A 24,785-nucleotide genomic window follows, 5' to 3' on the forward strand; every position below is an offset into this window, starting at 1 on the left:
AGAGTCACGTTATCAAATGCAGTACTTTCACAGAACACAAAAGAAACGTTTAGTAGAATGTCTGAGCTGTGGTGACCTTTTTACTTTCACTGTATGGAAAAGAGCAGCTTAGACATTCAACTAAACAGCTGCTTTCGTGCCAATGAGGTTCTTTTAAAAATGGTTATTTTCTTCACTGAAAGCTTCTTTGGGGAACCCAAAATGGTTCTTAAATGGGATCGCTGTGGAAGAAAACTCTTTTGGAACCTTTCTATTTAAAAATGTAATAAAGAAAGGTTTTCAAATGACGGTGAATAAATGATCATTTTTGAGGTAACTATTCCTTTAACAGGACCTTATCCTCCAGGTATAACCTTCACCACGCATAATAATATACATAGGACTCAGACATCACAGACGGTTTCTGTTGTGTTTGCAGTTTTTGTACTTTGTCCCCAGGTTATTTAGAACAGAAGGTATTATATCATTATCTGTAAGGAAGAGAGAACAGAAGGAAGGACAAAATGTGTACAAATACATTTTAAAAAATGAAAAGAAATGGCATAACACTGGAGCAGATACTCCAAGGTTTCCTCAAGTCAAATTCATATAAAACATGATGGGTTTGTCAGGATCCACAGAGAACTAATCAATCATGGACAATCCAATATAGTAAAAACATAAAAGACGTTGGCCGTTTCATTTGGAGCCCTTTTTAGCTCATGCAGTACATCAGTCATCATGTTGTAGTTTATGGCACCCCTGTGATTGTCTTTCAGTAATTAAATAACCTTTGTGACCCTGAAATGGCCTCTGTGCACTACAGTCAGTGTATTTATATATATATGATAATTAAATACCAAAGCCATACTGTTTATTTTTGACATTTATCATATTTAAATATGAATGCGGTGAGTGTGAGTATTTACATATCAGACGGCTACCCTATACCTCCAAATATTTAAATGTCAAGATTACTGACATCCCTCCCTACTAATGCCATTTTGATATGTGAGTCTAATAAAAATGCAAAATTGGTACATTTCGGAGGATTACATAACACTATTGGGAACAGACAGGAGGGAGTCAGTCAGTCTAGGACAATGCTGGCGTTGCTAAAAGCAGGCACTGATCTGAAATGTACTTTCACCTTCTGCTTTAATTGTCCTTTGCATAGTCCAATTTCCACAAATGAGCAGCATGTGTCACTCTCACAAGTGTTAGAGTGCTAACATTATTCCATTCCAAAAATATCTCAAATAATTTAATTCAGAAACTTGAGAATTAGACTTTAATGCAGAATGTATATCATTCTTTGTTAAATTCAGAAATTAAAAACACATGTTAAAGCCATTTACAGTCATTATTATTTCATAATGTAAGATATTCTGAAGCTCAGCATCAGTTTTACTTATTGTTCACACACCAACAAACCCCTCTCTGCGTATTCTCACATTTACCTCCCACTGCTGCTGACTATTGTGTGTCTTTTCCAGCTTGGCTTCCTGTCACCATGGAAATGCCTCCTTGTCACAATGCCTCTGTCTCATTACGGATTCTTCCCAAAACGTCCTGGAAGTGATGTCTGGTCTTGCCCGACAATGTGAGTGTGTGATAGAGAACAAAACAGAGGGCTAAGCTAAACTAAGGAGAGAGTATTCAATCTATTTTGGACTATCAAGCAGTGCTGGTTCTCAGTATTAGCTCAATCAATTATTTGTCCAACATGCACACATTGCTGACAGTGTTGTTTGTTAATTTCTCTTTTCTTTTCAATAAAAATAATTTGCTTTCATGACAAAGTGTGACCTAGTTCAGTAACGAGGGTCTCGGAGTGCAAACCCCCCATTCTACAAAATCTGCATAATGGGTCAACCCAGCCTGCTTTTCTGAATTAAACTACTGTGTATCTGAAACTGTTTCATGTGCCACTGGACAATACTCTCAGTCAGTAGTTCACATGCTGGCATGTGAGCTGATCTAGAACCAGTTTAGTTGTTTGCTTTTTCATACGAAAAAAAGAAAGCAACAGAACAGGCCAATTTTAATGCAAGCTTATTTTAGTCCGCTTGAATCTTGTCTGGATTGACACAGTAGGCTGGAATCACTTGATTCTCTGGTCACAAATGTTTTAGCTATGCTTGTTGTGCTGTTTCAGCGACAGATACTCTATATAGACAATAGTAAGTGGCTCAGTTTACTTGAGTTTGCTCTTTATAGCACTTTGAAGCCTCTATCAAGTAACAAAATAAAAAGATTAAATGTTTAGCATGAAAATACACTCTTAAAATTAAAGGCTTTTTTGGCATCTAAAATTTTCTTCACTCTAAGAACAAAAAAAATTTATTTTAAGAACTGCTCACTGAATGGTTCTTTGGGGAACCCAAAGTGGTTCTTCTATGGCATTACTGTGAAAACCCTTTTTATTTTTAAGAGTGTAACTTGTATTGTCATCACTCTCAATTCAAACTCACTACTTCTGCTAATGCACCCTTCTGCATCACTACTGATGATGTCATACTCTCCTGTCCTTACCTCTTTGCTTGTTTACATTTGCTTCCTCTATTACAGTGTCATAAATGACTAATATGTTGAACCAGCAAGCATGTTTTTGCTCTCTTATGCCAGACACTGAGTTGTTATCGGTTCTCTGTTTCTGTGTAGACCAATATTGTTAACAAGTTGTATTTAGGTACAGTATGCGTTATCACAATAATTGTTACATGAAATTTGTATATTTTGACAAAAATGATATGATAAAAATGATGATTTGAGCCAGGTGGAGTTCAGAGCTCCTGGAGAAAGATTCTGTGGCGCAGCTGAGGGCCAGTGGCGCAGGACTAATCCTGCTAGTCTTAGTAACCGACCAGCTGCTGCCTGTCTCCTGCCATAAAAGCCTTATTCAGACTCTCATTATTCTTTTTGACTTTTGTACTAATCACTGTCTTTCATATTCATCACACATACTGTGTGTATACTTTATGACCTCATTCTTTCACATCTGTGGTTTTGAAGAGCTAATCTGGGTGCGGCTGTGACTCATTTGATGGGAGCTGGGACGTGATAATATTCTAGGAATAAGTCAGATTTTCCCAAACTCCTCAGAAAAGCTGTTTCTGTGTCTGAGTAAAATTTGTCTACTGATGCCAGCACATTGTAAATGTGCTATCCTAATTGAAAGCTCTTGGTAAGGTCAGAAATTAACCAGAGCTCAGGGCAAAAATGTAACTGATATTTCAATTAATTCCTGAAATGAATTCCTCAAGTTGTTTTACCTGTTGTCTAATATATTTTTCTATTCTAGGCCATAAAGTCAAGGATTTAGCTCCTCTGCGAACAACACAATGACCTGTAGGCTATATTTACTGTCTCTGAAGTCAGTGTTGTTGAATGTGTAGCTAATATGAAAGAAAGAAAAATCATCTTCTAAAGCACTAAATGTGACAGTGCACAATCAACTCCTTAAAACAGTGAAATGTATTACCAAAAACAAAAACGAAAAAAAGAGAAAGAAAATCAACTGCGACAGTATTGATTTGATTTTGTAGGGAACAGTGAGAATTGGTTAAAAAAAAAAACGGAAAAAGCCTTGTAAATATGCCCCTAAAAATCTATTCCATGAGGCATTTTTTTGTAAATAAGTAAATAAATAAATAGTGAGAGTATTGTCTAATATTTATGTGTGTGTGTGTGTGTGTGTGTATATTCATAAAAAGGAGGGAAGGGGGGGGTAATATCATGGTGTGTAACCTTGTATGTGTTCCTATGTCTTACTTTGATATAATATTCAGCATGTATTTCCACATACATGTATTTCTCTTCAGGCCTCAACCCAAGAATCCGTTTTTCTCCTCAATCTACTCCTGTTCCCCAAGATGGCTGTATATGCATGTTTTGTATGACAGAGAGAGAGGGCCTTGCAACCTGCAGTCACTGCATCCATCTCTCTGATGCCCTGGCTGAGACGAATAGATGTGGGATGCATACTAACAGACGCCTGCCTGACAAACCAGAGTCCGGGTTAAGACTGCTTGATGTGTGAGGAGCTCTCAAAGCCTGGCAGTCATTTTGAAGATGGTGGCAGATGTGGGCGGTTATGCATGTATTCTGAAAGCCTGTCTGTGTGTAGCCTGTTAAGACCGGCGGAGTTACATAACAAGGTTTTCATCAGCGCGGCAGTAAACAGCTGAGTGGAAGGAGGAAAGTGTGTGTGTGTGTTTGGGGGGGGGATGGGGGGGGGGGGTAGTTGAGTTTGCAGTGCGATAGATGGAGCTTGTCTTGCCGAGGGTGGGGGTGGTCAAACAATCTGGGACAGACAGCCCATGTGATCGTCGCCATGGTGACAGGACGAGCTCAAAGGCGAGTGTAGTTGCTCACAGCATGTAGTTGCATATGAGTGCGTTTGTTTATGTGCACTAACATTCATTATTTTCTGATGTTGATAAAGAGACTAGCTCCATGTGTGTGTGTGTTAAGTAGCTTCACAGGATTATAGGCCTATTCAAAAACCCCTTTCTGTGTAGCTGGACTTTAATCACTGCCATGCATTTTTGCACTGAAATGTGGAACTGAAGAGGATGTACATTGCAAAATCCTGTTTTAAATGTACTGTGAAAAACAGTGTGAAATGGAGTTGGATGACTCAGGGGTTTTCACAGATCTGCAATGTGGTTTGGGCCGCAGTGTTGGGTCAGTACTCTCATAAGACCCAGCATGTTTCATAAATCAGTTGATGAAGTGATGTGAAAGGCAGCAGAGGAAAACATAGGAGCTCCATGTACAAACTGGGTACTCATACCTTTCTTTCGTACATTTCTTTTTAAGAAACGAAAACTTTTATCCATCAAGGATGCATTAAATGGCATTTATAATGTTACAAATAGATTACTCCTTCAAATAAGTGCTGTTCTTTTAAACGTTCTTTTCATCAAAGAATAAAAAGAAAAAAAGTATTAATATAAATAATTATTACAAAAATATTAAGCAGCACAGCTTTTCAATATTTGTTCCTTTGTATGTCTTCACATATAGTGGAATGACAATACATTTAACTTAACTTGAATATTAATATTATTGATAATAATAATAAATGTTTTTTTGCAAATCAGCATATTAGAATGATTTCTGAAGGATCATGTGACACTGAAGACTGGAGTAATGATGCTGAAAATTCAGCTTTGCATCACAAAGTACATTTTGAAATATATTTAAAATAGAAAAAAGTTATTTTAAACAATACATTTGACACTTTTACAGTTATATTCACAATATTAGTTTGTACTGTTTTTGGTGAGCACAAGTGACTTCTTTCGGAAAAAAAAATCAGACCACAATCTTTTGAACGGTAGTGTTTTTAATATGAATACATGTGAACTTTTTAATGGCAGTCAGTGCCGTTAATTCGGTTAGCATAGCTAATAAGGTGATGTTAAACATTGGCCCATTGAGTGAAACTCAGATATTAAAACAAGTAGTGTTTAGATTATTAAAATAAGGCATATTTATTTCATCGTCTCACGCCAACCACGAAGATCACTACCATCCCTCGAGGTTTTCATTCTTGTTGTGGATCAGTCATTGTTATCATTGCTCTATCTGCCCCTCCTTCACTTCAGAGGCAAGCCAAGCCACACTGTCAATGAGATCTATCAGGGCAATCCCATGTGGCATGTACACAGTGAGTTTTGTTGGATTTCAGCCCCCTCTGCTGTTGACGATGGCTTTCAACACAACATACATAGTCACAAGTGACTCCTAACAACTTTCCCCAAATAGAAAACACTGATTTCATGTTAAGAAGGATCATGTGCAACATTAAATAAATTGAAATGTCAAAATTTTTATTTTACATTGTCACATAACCCTTCTTGCCACACTCTTAGTGTTTACTACTGGGGCACACCATGGCATGAAAACATTGTAGAAAAAGTCAGTACATTTCTCCGGGAAAAAAGAAGAAAGAAAATGCAGTATTTGCCTCTCTGTTTATCATCGCCTAGTCTCCACTAATACTATCTGTCCTTGTTTTGAGTGTTGTAGGTCAGTAGATTGATTGAAGAGTGACTGGACTCCAGACAGTTATAGAGCAAATTGAATTTGCTTTTTCTGATATGGGAGAACAAAACAACCTGTTCTCTTCACTGCTTAAATGTGATTTAATACTCGGTTAAGCAGAAATTTGTCAAAACTATTGCTTTCTTCTCAATTCTCCTTCTACACCAGTAATCTCACGTTGTCGGTCTCTGAAGAGATCTCAAACTCTACTCTATGTGTTTCTGATAGTTGAAATGTCAGCAATATCTAGCAGTGGTCCTCAATCAGGGTGCCGAGGCTCATTAGGGGACCTCAGAAAATTTCCACGAGGGCCTCAAGATGACTTAAAATGATTACAAATTTTAAAAAGCATTTAAAATAAGCTAGAACAATTAAAAATCAAGTCATAGCCTAACTAACGCTATCTGTCCTAGTTTTGATAGATTGATCGAAGAGTGACTGGACTCCAGACAGTTATAAAGCAAATTTAATTTACTTTGTTTTCTGATATGGGAGAACAAAGCAACCTGGGCTGCTTTTCTCAAAAACATCGTGAGATAAGTAGATCGTAGAGGCCATTGGTGGCATTGGATCTATGATCTACGTAGGCTTACGATGCTTTTGGGAAACACAGCCCTGTTCTCTTCAAGGGGAGCTGTGAGGTGACAATTAGGCTTTTATTCACCTTATTTATGGCTGCTTGTAACTATATGTATTAAAACTGTGACAACATCTATCTAAGGAAAATATTTATTCTGTGTATCAAAGGGATAATAATAATTATAATTTATTTTTATATTAATAATAATGTGCATTAATTTCAAATGGCAAAAATTTAGCCATTCTACACAAAAATCACAAAAACATTCAAATGTTCTTCATGAACATTTATGTCCATTAGCAGCTGTTAACTGCCATGTTGTGGTGAATGTAGTCCTCTCCATCTGCTCCTTCTGCCGATAATTCATCATAAAGAGCCCGGTGGCTGCAGGTCCGAGTGGTCATCAGGGATCCCTCTCACTCCTTCTTCCCAAACCCCACACAGGCAGCTCACTCGAGGGAGGTGTGGGGCGAAAACCACTTCTAATTTTCGAGGAGCACTGCTTCGGCTGTCTGATTGTACTTGCCCCACCAGTCTCTTGAGCATGAGTCTCACCATTACCTGGTTAGCCCAAGCGATGCCCAATGCAGGAAGCACCTTACTGCCCACCAGCCTGTGTATGATAAGTTATAAACGACTTACTATAGAGCTTCAGAAGCTCTAAATATGATTGGTCCAGTTTTGTAACTACACCAAACCTTCTGAAATGAGCTGAGCATAAAATGTAATCGGATCTTTCTAAATCACCAAGTATAGAAAAGCACAATATGCTTAAGGCACTGTGAATATTTACTGGGATGTGTTCAATAAAAGACATGAAAGATGAGAGTTGATTATGTGTTGTTAGCTTAAGCACATCGTGTTTTGGGGAATTTGATGAAGATCAGATGACATTTTATTAATGCAGAAAACCAGCCAATTCTAATGGGTTTACATACTTTTTCTTGCCACTGTATATGGGCCGTTTTGCTGCTGGCTAAACTGACACAAACACACTCACCCATAGTCGCACCGTCCTGGATTTGGTCCGTCCACAACATCTGTAACCTGGAGCAGAGAAATAGCATAAGAACAATTTCTATGTTTTTAAATTCACAAGATAAGATCAATGGCGTTCGCAGAACATATTGTATAGCATTTCTGATTAGGTGTTAGAAATGAGATGCCAGTCTAACCTGGTTGACGCAGACTCCAGGTGCACCATATTCATGACTCAGGCGGTGAAGTGTGTTGGAAAAGGCCAGCAGGTGGCGTGACCTCTGTACAGCCTCATCAGCCTGGAACTCACTGCGAAACAGAGCCGCCACAGAGTCCAGCACCAGCAGTCTGACCAGCCCTCGCTTCAGCAACACGGGCACACGCTGAGACACGCACGCCTGCAGAGCCTCCTGCTCACATATCAACCAGCATTAAGTGCTTTCTGATGGTTATTAACTGGTTATTATTATAAATGTTTGCCAGTCTCACCAGGTCAACTGCATGCTCGATGTAGATGTTGTCGCTAAAACGCTGACTGTGGATCACAGCTGGTGGCAGATCTGCTCTGAGCCGGGGCTGCAGGGCAATGAGTTGCCTTAGTCGTTTGATAGGGAAAGAATCCTCAGTGCAAATATAAACAGCTCCTGTTAAATTACCATATAAAATGTGATTTAATACATCAGTTAAGCAGAAATTTGTCAAAATGATTTCTTTCTTATCAACTCTCCTTCAACCCCAGTAATCTCACGTTCAGGGGCGCCGTAACGGGGGGTGTTTGGGAGGAAGGCTAGGAAGATTCCAAGGGCCAGGGGTCCGGAACGTGACATTTACTTCCCGGTCAGCAACTCTGCCAAAATCAAAGTCTTAAATTCAATCGAGTACCTATTGTATTATTTTTAGCCTAGTGTTGTTTATATTTCAAAGACAGATAAGCGACTGCAAATATAACGAACAATACTTTATTTTATCAAGCCAATAAGAGAAAGAGTGCGATAGCATATCGGCTAAACAACACACTCCCTTCATACTATCGCGCTTTCAGACCGCGGTCTGCCACCGGACCAGTGCATTATCAAAATGGGGGTGTCTGGAATGAAAGTGTTTAACTAAGTCGAATAACTGGGATTATAAAAGAAACATTTATCATTAATATTTCCTAAAAGATGTATTCTGCCATAAAGGACACATATTAGTTAAATAAACTAAGCAAAAATAACTAAAAGAAGAACTGTGGCGTAGCGGCATACTTTATTTTATCAAGCCAATAAGAGAAAGAGTGCGATAGCATATCGGCTAAACAACACACTCCCTTCATACTATCGCGCTTTAAGACCGCGGTCTACCACCGGACCAGTGCATTATCAAAATGGGGGTGTCTGGAATGAAAGTGTTTAACTAAATCGAATAACTGGGATTATAAAAGATACATTTATCATTAATATTTCCTAAAATTTGTATTCTGCCATAAAGGACACATATTAGTTAAATAAACTAAGCAAAAATAACTAAAAGAAGAACTGTGGCGTAGCGGCCACCCCTCTATATTCAGTTTTCAGAGCAGCCCGCAATGTTGTATCGCGGTTGGGTAGAAAATCGTAACAGTATTAATGGTGTTATGTATCAAATGAAATATATGACCATAAAAAAATGAATTTAGTCCTTTTAAACATGTTGCTCAGTGAATGCAGTTTGTGAAACCTGAGAATAAATAGGACTGGTGGACACTGGATATTGCTTGATAGTGTTTGATCTAAAGTCTCTAACGTTACTTCCTTTGACCGGTGAGTGGCTTGCTATTGAAGGAAGGCTAGCGTTAATGTCTTCAATTTATGCGCGGCATTATGATATGAAATAAACGATAAAATGGCCTGTTTGTATTATGTTTACATTTGTATCACAGGTCTTATGCAAGCTAGCTTTTCATGTGGTAGCATGTGGTGCACATATCAAAACATTAGCTTAGCAAGGTTTATAGACACTAGAAATATACAATAGATATAATTTTAATATAAAGATAACCCTAATATGTAAAATAAAAATGATACGTGAACGACAGTGAAAGTGGCTCAAGTAGGTGTGGTGTTGTTAGTGAGCACTGCGTTCTGTAGCGAAGCGGACTGTTGGGGGAGGTTTGAGATCTGGAGACTCGGGTTCAAATCCCGGTCTGGACGTGCAGTGTAGTTTACTTTATCATTCACGAGTTTATTGCAAGTTTCTGTATCATTTTATTAAGTATCCTATTGTAATATCTGAATAATAAATAAAAATGATACGTGAACGACAGTGAAAGTGGCTCAAGTAGGTGTGGTGTTGTTAGTGAGCACTGCGTTCTGTAGCGAAGCGGACTGTTGGGGGAGGCTTGAGATCTGGAGACTCGGGTTCAAATCCCGGTCTGGACGTGCAGTGTAGTTTACTTTATCATTCACGAGTTTATTGCAAGTTTCTGTATCATTTTATTAAGTATCCTATTGTAATATCTGAATAATAATAAACTGACGTTACCAAATAGATCATGTGTGTCTAGTCAAATGTTTCTTGTTCAGTAATGCTGCTCATGTTATCTTCCTCAGGGCTGGATCTTGCTGCCAGCATGAGTCGTCAGTGTAAGAGCTGTGGTGGAGCAGACATCGACACAGGTCATCTTCATGCATGAAATTGTTGTGCTCGCCTACTACATTTAAAAGGCTTACTTTTTCCAATCCGTGCTCTTTAAATGGCTGAGCACTGCTTTCAGTGGCAAGCATGTAACTTTCCAAATGTTTTTGGCCCCGTTCACCTTCGCTTGCTTCAAGTTTTTTAGAAATAATATTTTCAGTGTAGAGAGAAGAATCTTTTGTAGACGGATTTTTAATCAACTCGTGTTGAAAATCACCGTCAGGAATGTAATGGTCCATGTATTCTTTCAGGAAAAGCTGGTCACTCACTTCATTGCTATTTGGATTGTGGTTTGTTGGATTACTGATGGCAATGAGAGAATATAAAATGGAAGGCAAGGTTTCATTTATGACGCGCGATGCATTTTTTGATCCTCTGTAGAAAGCCGAAGCAGAACTGTCGTCACCAATCATCACAAAATTGTCTTGATCTTGACCACTCCTTTTCATAGGAGTCTTCTGTGGGAGGTCAACCAGGAAAGATCTGTAGTCTTTAAACAAGCCATCAAAAGAGTTCTGCTGCCCTGCAGGTGTCAGAGATGGACCAGAACTGTGTTTGATAATCGATTGAGGGTTAAACTGCACACCAGATTGCTTGAAGTGTTGGGCATGTCTGTGTGGATAGGGAATATTGCTGGCGTCGTAACCGTGTTCTGATGTCTTCCTGCCTTGATTTGATGAGGGATCTGCACGGTGTGGAAGTCCTCTTTGCAGAAACTGTGTCTCCTCCTCATCTGTAGAACAGCATCCTCTGCCAGGCTCATAAGGAAGGTCGTTTGGCCACGGTTTAGGGTCAAAAACAGAGGCTGCGTGAGAGTTGATAAGGTTTCCTTGTAGTCCTTGTAGGTTATGCAGAGATACAAAGAGAAAAAATAAATTAAAGCAATTCTTTTGATGAATTTTCCTGTAATAGAAAGTGTTAGTACAAACCTTTTACACCTGTAGTGTCTGTAATTTTGACTGTACCAAATCCAGGTCCTTCAAACAACCTGGATGTAAAAACCTTTTTAACAGAGTCAAGTGTATAGAAGCATCTCACAGTGAGCCTGAAATATTCAGAAGGGAAAAAAAGGAGCTGATCAGAATTTTTTTTGTTTTCAAAGATCAATCGTATTTCGCCTAATTCAATTTTCACATATTTACTAGTTTCATATATTGACAAATACCTAAATTTTGATTCCCTTGTAATGGCTGATTCCTGGTCAATTATGACACCTCCATCAGAAATGACCTCGTTTTCATACACAATGTAGCCGTCACCCAACTACACAAGGATGCAGATTACATATCCATTACTGAATAGATATACACTACTGCTTAAAAGTTTTTGGCCTGTAAGTTTTTTTTTTTTTTTTATTAATACTTTTATTCAGCAAGGACACATTAAACTGATCAAAAGTGACAGTAAAGACATTTATTGCAAAATATTTCTATTTCAAATAAATGCTGTCCTATTGAACTTTCTATTCATAGTATTCTGGAAAAAAAAAAAAAAAAAAAAAAAAAAAAGACAAATCCGCATGTCAGAATGATTTCTGAAGGATTATGTGGCACTCCTGACCGGACGAATACCTGCTGTAAATTACGCTTTGGCATCATAGGAATAAACTGAATAAATAAAATATATTCAAATATATGTACAGTGTTTAATACATTTATTGACTGTAATTGGGCATCCGAATAAAAAAAAATAATAATTATAATAAAGTGTTTTACTATTCTTCTGCCTTTCTTGTAAAACAGTAAATTAGAAAATTCATGGATAACAACAATACTCATATTTTAGCATTACAAATACAACTATGACAAAAGAGCTTATACATACTGGTGGATTAACCTTCACAGAATCAAAAAAAGATTTTGTAATCAGTCACTAATACTGCTAGTTTAGGGCAGTTGCTGCACAAACCTTACATTGGGTGGTGGTGGTCTAATAAATTTGGTAAGAACTGCAAATATAAAAAGGTTATTTTTAAATTATAACATTTTACTGTATTCTTGATCAAATAAATTCAGCCCCCTTGATGATTATAAGAGACTTCTTTTAAAAACATGTTTAAAAAAATCTTACCGAGCCCAGATTTTTGTGTGTCGGTTGTATATGACTAAGGTCAATTTATGCATTTACCATTAATCTAGTTCCACATGCATCCACACCAAAAGAAAACATGACCCTGGTCTCATCAGTTGCCTTGGGTCTGCATCTTCTGTCTAGAAGGGTTGTGCTGCTAGGTGGCACTGTTGGCCAGGTTTTTGTAGTAGTTGCCACCACGGTCATCATTCCATCTGTGGAACACACTAGAACAATAGAAATGATTGTTTATTAGTGGAGAGGTAACATTTTAAAGCTTATAAACCCTGTTAGCATTTTATGGTGTCTTGCCTGTTAGTTCTTCAGTCTGAAAGTAACAGTTCTTTGTTGTTCTCTTGTGAATCTCCAGAGTCTTCGAGTCTCTTATAAGAATTTCAAAAGTGCCAACAAAGTTTCTCAATGTGATGTCCTGGAAAAACAGAAACCTAAAATATTAGGTTTAAAAGTATATTCTAGGTTTAAGATAATTATTAACTTACATTAATTATTCTTTAAAATTACTTTTAGTATTTATTTTAATATAAATAAATTTTTGGATGCACAAAAGTAAATAACCCTATAAACACTTCCATTTGTTTTCTTTTTGCCAAAATTATTTTCAGATGCTGTTATAGCTCAAATGTATTATACTAATGTTAAGAACAAAAGGAGATCTGAATCAAGACTGCCATGACATTATGAAAGTCAACATGTTACTTGAACGACAAATGTTTTTCTTTGCCTCATAAATGTAGCCCGATGTGAAGAGTGGGACCTCCAGAGTCATACTCTGACTGTCGTTTTTCAGTATGTATCCCTTCAGTCTGGATAAGTCAGATGTGAGCGCTTGATGCCCCACACAGACCTCCCAAAGTCCAGCTTGCTTCGGATGATTTATTCTGAATATTATGCTCTGTGCTGTACAGAAAGCAGTGACATCTGGAGGGACTGAATGAGAGGGAAACAAATACAACTTAGATTGTTGGTCACTTGCATGTTATGTAATTTAAGGTCATTAACTCCTAAGACTTACAAGCATCATTAACATGTGCCACAACAGAGACATGGTGGAAAAATGTGTCATTTCGCTCGATGATATTTAGGGTGTAGTTAATTTCTACAGAGTACTGGAGAAGTCCTTCACCCAAATACTGTCAATTAGAAATTAGATTTTATTTTTAATAATATAAGATAAATATAGTACTGTGGGAATGATAGATAAAAGAAAAACCCTCACCATTCTGTTAACAGATTTATCTTCAAAAGGAACCTTAATAATGAAGCCATGGGTCCCATTGATGTGGGGAATTTTTGTAATGAGGTAATGCTGTTGAATGGCATCCGTTACTGACAGATTGTTCTCATTCAGCTTGATTGCAATGAGCTCCACATCCGAAGCAAAACTACCAAGATATACAGTGAACACTTCTTCACGAGGCACAGTTTCTGTTAGAGGGCAAAAAATATAACACGACTAAAATAAATTTGCAATCATCTAGATCAAATAAACTAATTAATAATAATAATAATAATAATAATAAGTATTATTAATCATCACACATTACATTTTTTGTATTTTATAATAAGTAGCATTTAGTTATGTCAATAAGCTGTTATTGGTTATCAGAAAAATAATCTGCATCAGTCATAAATCAATATCAGTCTATTGTATAATGGTAAAATAATAATCTCACCATCTATAGCGAAAGGAATCCGAGGAACTAGTGGTGTCTCCATAACTCGTAGCTGGCGATGTCTGGTCTCTGTTTCATTATCATCCATAAACACATGCGAATAGATGTGCTCATAGCACAGGAGAGCCTTGTAACTCTCTTTATAGACATTATTTTCGACTAAGCTCTGCAACAAACATGACACAATTATTGATTTTCTTTCTTTTTCTTTTGCATAAATACACAACATTAGTTATTGGTTTGTCCAGTACATACCATTCTGGAACCTCCTGGTGCACCAAAAGGCACTGATACTTGCACCACCTGCCCATCATCTCCAAGTACGTAACCCATGGCTTTCCTGGTGGCCTCGTCCAAGAGCCGAGCATCCACACCCAGCTCAATACTCCTGCTTACAAACCCAGGGAAGTCCTGCACCAGCGGGGTCATGACTTTGGGAGTTCTCCAATGCAAAATCACTCCATCAAATGAGCTAGGGGCTGATAAATATGCAACACTGAGAGAAAAGTATGGCGTATGACAGCCTGAATTGTTAGTTACAATTAAGATATTATATGTACATTTAATTCACCAACAATCATTTCTATATAATGTATCAGAAATTGAACATGGCCAAGGAGTTACCTATCGTACATGCCGCAGACGTGTCAAGCATCACTACAGCCCATTTCTGCCTGAAAAACACGGTTGCATGAATCACCTCTACAGCAATGCGATCAATCTGAGGAAACAACAAAGCTGATTTCAGCCTTCATGTTAAAATCATGGTGGAACCTGCACAATTAACATTTAAAGGGATAGTTCACAAAGACATTTAAACATTTTAAAAAATCTTACCTTTGAACGGTAGTATATGTACAAAACATACAGAGACATTTTTGAAAATATCTTTTGTGTTCCACTGAAGAACTTCAGTCATACTGGTTTAGAATGACTTAAGGGTGTGTAAATAATGACAGAATTTTGATGTGAACTATCCCTTTTAGTTTCACCTGCCTCTGTGATTGTTGAATGTGTCTGATTGTAGGCAGAGCGAAAGACCACCCTGTTTGGAGTGGAATCCAGCATGTATCCCATTCGCCTGGCATCAGCGATAGACATCGCATCCAAGCTCTGCAAGTCCTGATTCAGGAACATTATCTGCCACTCGGAGATGGCAGATCTCTGGGCCTACAAGTGGAGATACAGAGCTGGCAATAAGAAATTCAAATTCTTAGAAGTTCACACATGCAATTAAAGTGTCAAATGTAAAAAAAAAAAAGAAAAAAAAAAGGGGTCAATATTTCTTACAAAAGCAAGAGCAGCCAGCCAGGGAGTGTTGTGTTTATCAGATCTGCAGGGTATATCTCTCGCCACCGTCACCTAGTTTAGAGAAAACCAGATATTGCTGACCAGCTTTAGTATTAATGTACAACTGTAGTATTTATTAATATTTTGAATTAGCTTTTATTTATATATTTTCAGTTTTCATTCTAATTTTAGTCATTTTCCTATGTGCTTATTTTTTAATACCTATGTTTACCTTTATTTCAGTTTTAATAATTTTCGTTTTTAATTTTCATCCAATATATTTATATTTTACTCCAGCTTTATTTAAAATGAACAGAAACCGTTTTTAATAGTTTTAATTAACAATAGCAACACTGCATACCACACAGGATTTACATTGCCTGCCTTGACCAGTCCTACCTCTATGTAGTGTTCTTCACAGATGATCTCTTTTGAGGACCAGTCAACGGGCAGTGTGCAGTTCTCGGTGAGAGAGTATTTCTTCTCTATCCCCGTATGGTCAGTCAAAACAACATTCAGCTTGAAAAGGAAGTTGCTGTCATTCTACAAGACATCATACAACAGAAAACAATGTTCTCAAAAAGCCATAATCAAGACTCATAGATCTGATAGTTCTAGAACTAATCAATGCAGTTTTGTCTTTGGACTTTTTTTGTTTTAATGAAACTCTTGCCTGGTTTTCAGTGTGGCAGGAGAAATAGGAAGCTCTCAGAGATGCCCGGCCATTCAAGTTGTTCAATGTGTAGCCACACATGGGTGCATGATCCTCACTAATGATATGCACTCCATTTTCAACTTAAAAAATATGCACTGATATGAGAATTAAAATATAATGTGTGATCATTTGTGGTAGAGATTACTGTCAAGCCATAGCACCATACCTACAGCCTCAAATCTTGGGACATGGCCTGCAAAGCCCACATCAACAGACACCCAGAAATATCGATCGCGACATTCGGTCTCAATGGCACCTGCAGCATTAAAATTCATTACAGCGTTGGATTTAACAATGTACTATTATATGTTGAAATGTTGTTCATCACTATAAACAGACCTTGTGGATCAGTGGTAACATAACTTCCTTTCACATCGCACAGTTGAAAGCACATGAAGAGAAGCCTGTGGTATATCAGTTCTGCGTGTCAGTTTTGTGATTCAATATGTTGTGTTACATCTTTGCATATTCATGTGTTGTAAACTGGTCACAGAAACTTACCCAAAGCAGAAGCTAACATCCATGATTTGACAAAAACACTAGCTAAAGAAAAATATATATAATTGAGCAATATGCTACTGAGAGGGAAGCCAATAGAGTTGTGGTTCATTTGTATCGTCCTGTCACTCTCCTCCGAGCTCCTCTGACTTGGTTATCAGTCTCAGGTGTGTCAATCAATCTCCATTTTGGTTGTTATAGTAACACTTGTGTAGAGACATTGGCCCCCAATAGGTGTCACTGGAGTAATCATACAATGTAATGCTGTTTTTACACAGACATCCTCTGGAGTGCGCTAGAGCTGTATTTAAAGCCTTAACATGTCGCTGGTCAATAATAGGCTTTTATTTGTACACCTGTTTATATACTATAAGCCAAAACTATTCCTATTCAATGTAATTGTCTGATTTGAGCTTGGCCTTTAACACAATAAATTTTATTTTTTGTTTCTTTTTTAGGTACTTCCAAAGCTCCGGTCTTGGGCAGTGGGTTCCACACAAGTCTGGGAAAAGAATCGCGAGCTCAGACACTCCAGAACGGTAGGCACACCTTTATATTAAATTATATTACTTATATTAGTCAGCAGTGGAGTGTAGGTGCAGTCAGTGGATGATCAAGGTTTATAAAACATGCAGACTTAAAGAGACAGTTCACCCTAAATTGAAAAGTCTGTCATTATTTACTCACACTCATGCCGTTCTAAATCCATATGACTTTCTTTCTTATGTTAAGCACAAAAGGTGAATTTTTAAAGAATGTCCTGGCTACTCTCTTCTATATAAGGAAAGTGAATGAAGCAAAAAATGAATAAAGGACCATAAATATAAAATAAAAGTAGCTCTTGCATTATATTCTTTATCTTCTGGAACAAAGCCATATGATAGACTATAATTTAAATTCTAATCAAATATAGTGCCATTAGATGCATCACATATAGTATTCTTGTGGATGCATATTCCTTTAATTTTATGTTTCAATAAATCACCTACATTAATTTCTGACCCAGTTACATCTCAAGTGCTAATTAAATTTACATCATTTGCATCTGCACTTTTCTGAAAAACATACAAGATGTAATTAACTGTTGATCTTTTTCATAGAGCTGCCTGTTAAATGTCTTTGGGTTCCAGGTGTGTGTTGATTCAGCAAATATAAGGCATGGCATTGTGTAAATATGTACTTGGTATATGAATCAGAGGTGCTGTGAGAGCAGTGAGTTTTGTGGCATTATATTATAAATTTCTCAATTACACCTGTCTGTCCTGGTGTGTTTTCTGAGCTTTAACTTTAACTGAGAGCAAAATACTTTGAGAATCAAGGTCACCAACTGTATGAACACATGATTCAATTTCAGACTCACAGAAGCTTCTCATAACAGATCAAAAACTTTTTAAATGAGTGACACATAATAGTGCTTATGAATATGTCTGGCAGGTAGTTTTAGTTTTAAAAGGTTCTAATAAACCTTTCTGATTTATGAAAGTGTCTCTGTGGTCACAAACACAAGATTTTATTCATTAAATAAGGTGTCCCGTGTCACTGCAGTGTTGCGGCCGTTATGTAATTCTGCTGTCATTCAGAGAGGTCACCGCAGACCTGGCTGATAATCCAATGGCATGTGCAGCGTGAAAAATACTCTGGGATTAGACAGGTCTGGAGCATGTATCAGAGAGTCGGCACACAGTGCTTCCAAAATTGAAGGATTATGCACTTAAAATCTTTTTGAGTTATTTTTGGCCTTGGCCTGCCAACATGACACTTGACACTGCAGCTTCTGGGCTCCGCAGTTGGGGAACAAAAAGTCAAACATCCACTTTAACACGTGGTTCTGTCTATACCATTGATAAAAAGTAAAGCAAAGCAAAAGTTTTCATACTTACTGATGCCAAGGACCCCCAAATGGTGTACCCCAAGTGTGATTATAAAGACTGTGTGTTGTTTACAAATTAAATTCATTAAATTCATTCCTAAACAGTATCTATAAAAGCTAAATAAGGCAAAAAAAAATCTTCTTTTTTTTCCCCAAAAAAGTTTCCAAGGACCTCTTTGCCACACCCTGGGTATCATCGGTTTCCAGTTTGAGAATCATTGGGCTAATTAAAAAGTTTGATGCGTCTATGCATCTGCTAAACTCATTATCACATATTTGCACATTTCGAGGACAGATTGATGAAAACAGTTGTTTCTTATAAACACATCTACATGTGGAGTTTCAAGCATAATGAATGACTGGAACATGCTAAACTCATCACATCTGTAGCCTTTCTACTCAGCAAAACAGCTTTGCATGTATGACATGGTGAAGCGGCCTAAATCATTCTCATTGTTTACAATGTGGGAAACCTTCACTGTCTGGGTGAACAAGGTCTTTTGCTAAATGATGTGTTAAGTAAACAGAAATCTGCCAGATAGCCCACTGGACTGTGGATTTGAATATGTTAAACACATCGTAGCCCGACGTGGGATTTCAGGGCAGACTGATTTATTCTGTGCGTCCAATGAATTACAACTTGGCCTGTTTTGAGATCCTCTGTGAAGGAGTAAATGTATGAGCGACTGTGAAAGAAGGGAAAAGAGGGACGTGGCCTCATATGAGACGTAAAACAGCTGTCTTTCTGCCATTTTTCACTTCCAGGCTCCATTAAAAGCCTGTCTAGCTGTGCACCGTTCTCATGACATCAGTGCTACTGGAAAACCAAACAGGCATGCCTTGTTGCACGAGCGTGCATGTGTGGATCTGTGTATGTTTGCTCAATCTGATGCATATGTGTGTCCTGTCTCTAGGGAAACGACAGATACACAACCTCGGCAGCCAGCTGCAGCTGAACCAGCACTGCCTGGACACAGCCTTTAATTTCTTCAAGATGGTGGTGAGCAAGCACTTGACACGAGGGCGAAAGATGACACACGTCATAGCCGCCTGCCTCTACCTGGTCTGCAGGACGGAGGGAACGCCACGTATCCTTCTCACAATGATCCTTAGGTTGTGAAACCCAAGTTAAACACTTGGTAATCCATAGAGGAAAGTGTGCACAGTCGAAATAAGGTTAGGCACATTATCCAAATTAGGTTACAGCAAACTTAGGAAAATAAGAGTAAATCTCAGGTCTTTAACAGCAAGAATCCTTTAGCTCAATCCTGTAGTCATGGGTTCAATATATAAATAATGTTTATATACTCAATATATCAATATATAAAATGTGAACTTTATATATACCATTATATATGTATTTGTGTGTGTGTGTGTAATAAAATGTTTTGGTTGCTGTTATAAGCAACTAAATGAATAAGCAAGATTTTTTTGGTTAGCCAGTATCATCAGAAGTTGGACCAGTACCAAACCAGCATAAACCAGCATAGAAATTCATGCTGGTCTAAGATAGTCTCTTTTATCAGTCCATACTTTCCCTAGGGAAAACCTGGTTTAGGGTCTGAAGAGACGTGTCAGGATGTGAAAACAATAGTGCTGCAATATGCTGCCAGAGAAGAAAGAGAGGAAGGGGAAGAGTGTTTACTGCACCTTTCGGAATCTCAGAGGATGTTCCCTGGTGTAAATCATGGAAAACAGGCCAGATTTTCAGTCGCTGTCCCGGTTGTGTACAAAAGCTACTGAAGTGACACTTATTTGACCTAAGTCGAATTCCTTGTGAATACTGTTGTGAAAATGTGAAACTTTTTTGAGAGACTGAAGTAAAATTCTGAAGTGATAGTTGAGGGAAATATCACTCCCCTGTTCCACGTTTTAGTTTTTTCCCCAACCCGTCATAATTCTGTTCTCAGATTATGTGTGTTTGAGACTCGCTACACCTGTGTTACAACACAGCACATCTGGATAGTGTTACAGCGCTGCTTTCACTCTCTGTCTCACAAACAGACAGACTCTTACTCACACCAACAAGCACCATCCTATGTGTCTGTTTGGGTCACACCCAGATCTCCACTCTGCTTTTGTGTAGCGTCAGGCCTGACTGGGTACCTGGTGTGCCGTTTAGAGTTGCCAAAGGAGAATTGTTACCTGTCTCTGGGTGGGGCTCTTTCAGATGCATGCTAAGATACTTCACATTAAAGAGCAGACACGAAAATAAGTTGTCCAGTACTTTACAGACCGCCAAACCCATTCCAAATATTGTCCTATTTTTAAATGTGTACTGTTCGGCTTTGCCTCATCAAACATCCATGCATTTACTGTATCTCATGCATCATTGTGATATATCATAAACAGAATTATTTGGACAACTGTATTATTTTTAGTGTTCAACTAAATTAAGTATATTTGCAAAGTATTTAAGTATTTTAAAATAATTCTTAACTAAAGTATTTACAGTATTACAAGTATTTTCTTGTTCATTGTAGCCATTTAGCAATGTTTTAACTTTTTGGAGTGTTTCTAGCAGCCAAACATCTTGTTTAGACCGGTCCTTTAAGATGAAGATTGCCTGTTGTTCTGCAAACATTGATTCAGTGAGCTTCACTGACCTGATCTGGCAATTGTTGGGTGGACAGGTCATGATTTTCAGATGCTCATCATCAGATTCTTGGGGGGGTTTTTTTGCTTAATGGTACATTAAATGCCCAGTTCTAAGTAGAGGGATCCCTTCAAATGCATGCATCTTACAATGACGAGATCGCTGCATTCATGTGCTCAGTTTTATCAACTACAATGAACCTTTCATGCGACGGGAGTAGATCTAAATATAATGCTATAATCAACACTTTTCACAAATAGATAATCTCAACAGCTGTAATAGTAAAAACGTAGTAAAAGTTTTAGAGAGAACTCCACAAGTAATACTCATTATGCCAGCCAGTCATAGCAACGGGCGTTTCCATTGAACTCTCACAGCAGACACGCCCACTCACCGTTCAAATCAGAGGGCTAAAATCAGGGTAGAAATTAAATGCCCTTTTATTTCAAAATTCTGACAATTTTATATTATAAGTGCAACTCGGGAAACATTATGAAATAATAAAAAAATGCAGTTCATGACCTATTTAAAGAAATGTCCTAAAAATAAAGTACATAAAGATATTTTTTAAATGTTTTGTATTACTATTTTTTTTAGATGCTGCTATCAATATAATTTTGACCCCTTCAGTATATCTGCAGTTTTTGTCAATAGTTCATATCTGGTCTTGTAGCATTTAAGAGATAAGACAGTTATCAATATACCACTGATGTCAGTCTTAATCACTTTAATTTTAAATAAGTATAAATACTCTCTGTCTTTCACAGCAGGCTGTAATTAAGGCCGTCAGAATCCTGATAAAGTGGGATTAGCTTGTCTTGTAGTGATGCTAATCTCTTTGCTAAAGGGGGCATTAGTCACCATGGAGACACGTGCCTCAGGTGTGTGTGTGCTGCTCAGGTGAGCAATAACAGATGGTCAGGGTGAATCTCTTGCAGAGATAAGGAGATCCTGCATGCCGAAGCCTGTTGATGTAGAGATGATCGGTACTGAGCCGTCCAATGTTAAATTAATCACTGTGACCAGGATTGATTTAGGAGCAGGATTGACTTCTTATTGTTAGCTGTATAGTTAGACAAAGATGTTTAGATCTTTATCACACTTACAACCCTTTTTTTATGATATAATCTAGCTGTTTTGTATTCTTCTTCCCTTAACTGATGTGCAGACATGCTTCTGGACCTCAGTGATCTTTTACAGGTTGGATTTCTTTCATTTCAGTTCCTTTCATATTTTTTTTCTACAATACTTACTCTGAATAACATGGCGCAACTTAAGCGGCTGTGGCTAAGTTGCATGATGTTCAATCTTGAAATAATCTGTTATACCCTCCATATGAAAGAAATACTGCATGAGGTATTGCATATGACATAACAGGTAAGCAGATGCCAGTGTTGGGCAATAATGTCAGAAATTCTGTTATATTTCCAGCTTCAGTTCATCTCATATACTAGCATAGATTCTCTTCATTTATTAGGCCAAACTTGTTAACATTTCAGTGATTTACACAGATATAAATGCAGGTAGTTGTGATTTATAAAATGTTGTAACTCTGAAATCTGATTGGATAATTCATGTACAAAGCTATTATACTCACACACTTAACGGCATATAGAATTAATTATGTATTATTTAATAAATCACTAAGACATTCAAGGCAGTGATTTTACAATAAGATCATAAAACCTCTGCAATGCACATCTTTTAATGCCTTATTGCTGTATTACACAGCAAGTAGGTGATATGGGGCTACATTTTGTTTGTGAAACAATACACAATATTGTCTTCATGACAGTATATACTCTATAGTTTTTATTAGTAGTTATTTTAGGGCCAGACATTTCTGTGCTTAAGCACTGGTGTAATGTTATTTTTACTCCCCAGCTGTCCACTGAGCTGGATCTGCTATAGAACAGACACTGGACGTTTGGGGCAGAGGCTCAAATATGCCATGAATCTTTAGCAAGTGTAGCCACACCCAACTCTGACGAGAACACAATTTTTCCTGCCTGGATGCCAGGCTAACTAGGGACCTAGTGCTCAAGTCATAACCCCTTGTCATTATTAGCGGGTGTCTGAAGTTTAGTGTGTGTGTGTATACATATATAATATATTATATATATTTTGATTGCTTCCATTGTCCTCATTTGTAAGTCACTTTGGATAAAAGCATCTGCTAAATGACTAAATGTAAATGTATGTAAATGTAAATATATACAGTGGGTACGGAAAGTATTCAGACCCCCTTAAATTTTTCACTCTTTGTTATATTGCAGCCATTTGCTAAAATCATTTAAGTTAATTTTTTTTCCTCATTAATGTACACACAGCACCCCATATTGACAGAAAAACACAGAATTGTTGACATTTATGCAGATTTATTAAAAAAGAAAAACTGAAATAACACATGGTCCTAAGTATGACACACACTACCGTTCAAATATTTTGGGGCAAGATGTTATTGTTTTTTACTGTATTATTGTTTATGCCTTTGTGAGCATAAGAGGCCGCAAACCGACTGTTTTAAAGACTAATTATGGAACATGTTTAATTGTGGAACATCCTCGTCTGAAGGATCAATTATCGTTAACATGGAAAATGTACCCATTAAATAATTCAGACCTTTCAGTTCTATTTCTTATTGTTGTAGGTTAATGTTTACATTCTGGGAAAGACCTTCCTACTGTTGGCTAGAGAGCTCTGCATCAATGCTCCAGCCGTCGGTAAGTCTCCCTGTAATGACCTCTCTATGACATCTCTAATGTAATTCAGCTGACCGGAACAGTGCTTTTGAATGAACCTCATTAATAAAGCAGGCAGCATCTCTCAAAACAATTCATTTGCTAAATTAGTTACCAATAATACACTGTGGTTGGATCAATACAAGTATACTCAATCTGTTCATCTGATTTGGCCTATAGATTCCTGGTTGCTTCAGAAGGAAGATGATTTGCTGTTGTCGTACTCTCATCCACACGTTGAGCTACATTCTCTGCAGTAGTCTGTAATTCAAGCTATTTCAGGCACAGGTTGAAATGTTTTACCCATCTGGAAATTATATTCATAGCAAGTTGCAGTCTAGCCAGATGTTACTAGGGGGCACTGCGTCATGTCAAAAAAACCATTACGGTCCATCATATTCCCCGCAACCATTTTCCACCTTCTGTGCACACTGTGAGGACTGAACAGGTCTGCAGTTTTTTAAACAGACTCATCTAATCAGAGACAAAATGATTCAAGTATACACCAGGGAGCATCCCAATGTTAAAGTACTGGGCATAATCCAAGAATGCAGTCTGATTAGCAGCTCTCCATGTGTCATAATTCCACATTCATCTGTTTTTGTGTGGGGTTTTTTTTTTTGTCAAAAATCTGCTGTTTTACCAAGCTGCATCTGCTCCATGTTTACTAAACCCTCAATTAGAATGCAAACGGTAGAGCAGCATATTCTATGGGCTCAATTCAAACAGACTCCCTTTTGAGTTCCTCATGCAGCCCGCTGGGTATAATAGGTTCTTTATGTGGCCTTTCAAGATGAATATTTCATCCACACTTAACAATCACTGTCTCATTTACACAAGCCCATTGCTGTTGTGGTGTGTGGGTTCATTTTTTTGGATTTCAGTTTGAATATAATACATATTACATAGTTAATTTGCTCATATTACCTCATTCAAATTATTTTATTTTAAAATGTATACAAGTATACACTTTAAAGACATCTAAAATATAGATTGAGTTCAACCTCCCTCGTTGCTGAAGTTGGGATTGAGTAGAATGGCATCATTATTTCATTCTTTGATGCA

The 24,785-nt window shown here is 37.6% G+C and overlaps 3 protein-coding genes across 4 annotated transcripts in view; 1 reads left to right on the top strand and 2 right to left on the bottom strand.

Moving 5' to 3' along the window:
• Window positions 1–6,805: 6,805 nt before the first annotated feature.
• LOC107560377 (DNA repair protein XRCC3-like) lies at window positions 6,806–8,612 on the bottom strand. Of its 2 annotated transcripts, none has more exons than XM_016244535.1 (5): window positions 8,340–8,612; window positions 8,081–8,235; window positions 7,789–8,001; window positions 7,614–7,660; window positions 6,806–7,226 (listed from the first exon to the last, which is right to left on the bottom strand). In XM_016244535.1, exons 1-5 carry the CDS (start codon window positions 8,416–8,418, stop codon window positions 6,980–6,982), a joined length of 741 nt encoding a protein of 246 aa, XP_016100021.1. In that variant the 5' UTR covers window positions 8,419–8,612; the 3' UTR covers window positions 6,806–6,979. The 2 variants fall into 2 exon arrangements, with proteins under 2 accessions (XP_016100021.1, XP_016100020.1); XM_016244534.1 differs by having other exon boundaries at window positions 8,319–8,612.
• Window positions 8,613–10,143: 1,531 nt separating this feature from the next.
• LOC107560371 (uncharacterized) lies at window positions 10,144–16,714 on the bottom strand. The gene is made up of 18 exons (XM_016244529.1): window positions 16,517–16,714; window positions 16,355–16,419; window positions 16,182–16,271; window positions 15,974–16,095; window positions 15,700–15,843; window positions 15,301–15,372; window positions 15,007–15,180; window positions 14,635–14,731; window positions 14,266–14,489; window positions 14,011–14,176; window positions 13,554–13,762; window positions 13,350–13,467; window positions 13,059–13,264; window positions 12,629–12,746; window positions 12,374–12,543; window positions 11,412–11,509; window positions 11,176–11,291; window positions 10,144–11,084 (listed from the first exon to the last, which is right to left on the bottom strand). Exons 1-18 carry the CDS (start codon window positions 16,537–16,539, stop codon window positions 10,144–10,146), a joined length of 3,153 nt encoding a protein of 1,050 aa, XP_016100015.1. The 5' UTR covers window positions 16,540–16,714.
• A 241-nt stretch (window positions 16,715–16,955) lies between these two features.
• The window catches only part of LOC107560373 (transcription factor IIIB 90 kDa subunit-like), a gene marked incomplete at its 5' end in the record, with an annotated part of 53,661 nt that continues 45,831 nt past the window's right edge, over window positions 16,956–24,785 (top strand). The window contains 4 exons of the mRNA XM_016244530.1: window positions 16,956–17,052; window positions 19,298–19,471; window positions 22,148–22,179; window positions 23,630–23,702. Coding sequence (XP_016100016.1) covers window positions 16,956–17,052; window positions 19,298–19,471; window positions 22,148–22,179; window positions 23,630–23,702 — 376 coding nt within the window. The remainder of the gene's footprint in view (window positions 17,053–19,297; window positions 19,472–22,147; window positions 22,180–23,629; window positions 23,703–24,785) is intronic.

The sequence above is a fragment of the Sinocyclocheilus grahami genome, unplaced genomic scaffold (assembly GCF_001515645.1).
Source record: "Sinocyclocheilus grahami isolate Dianchi unplaced genomic scaffold, SAMN03320097.WGS_v1.1 scaffold722.1, whole genome shotgun sequence".
Lineage (NCBI taxonomy): Eukaryota > Metazoa > Chordata > Actinopteri > Cypriniformes > Cyprinidae > Sinocyclocheilus > Sinocyclocheilus grahami.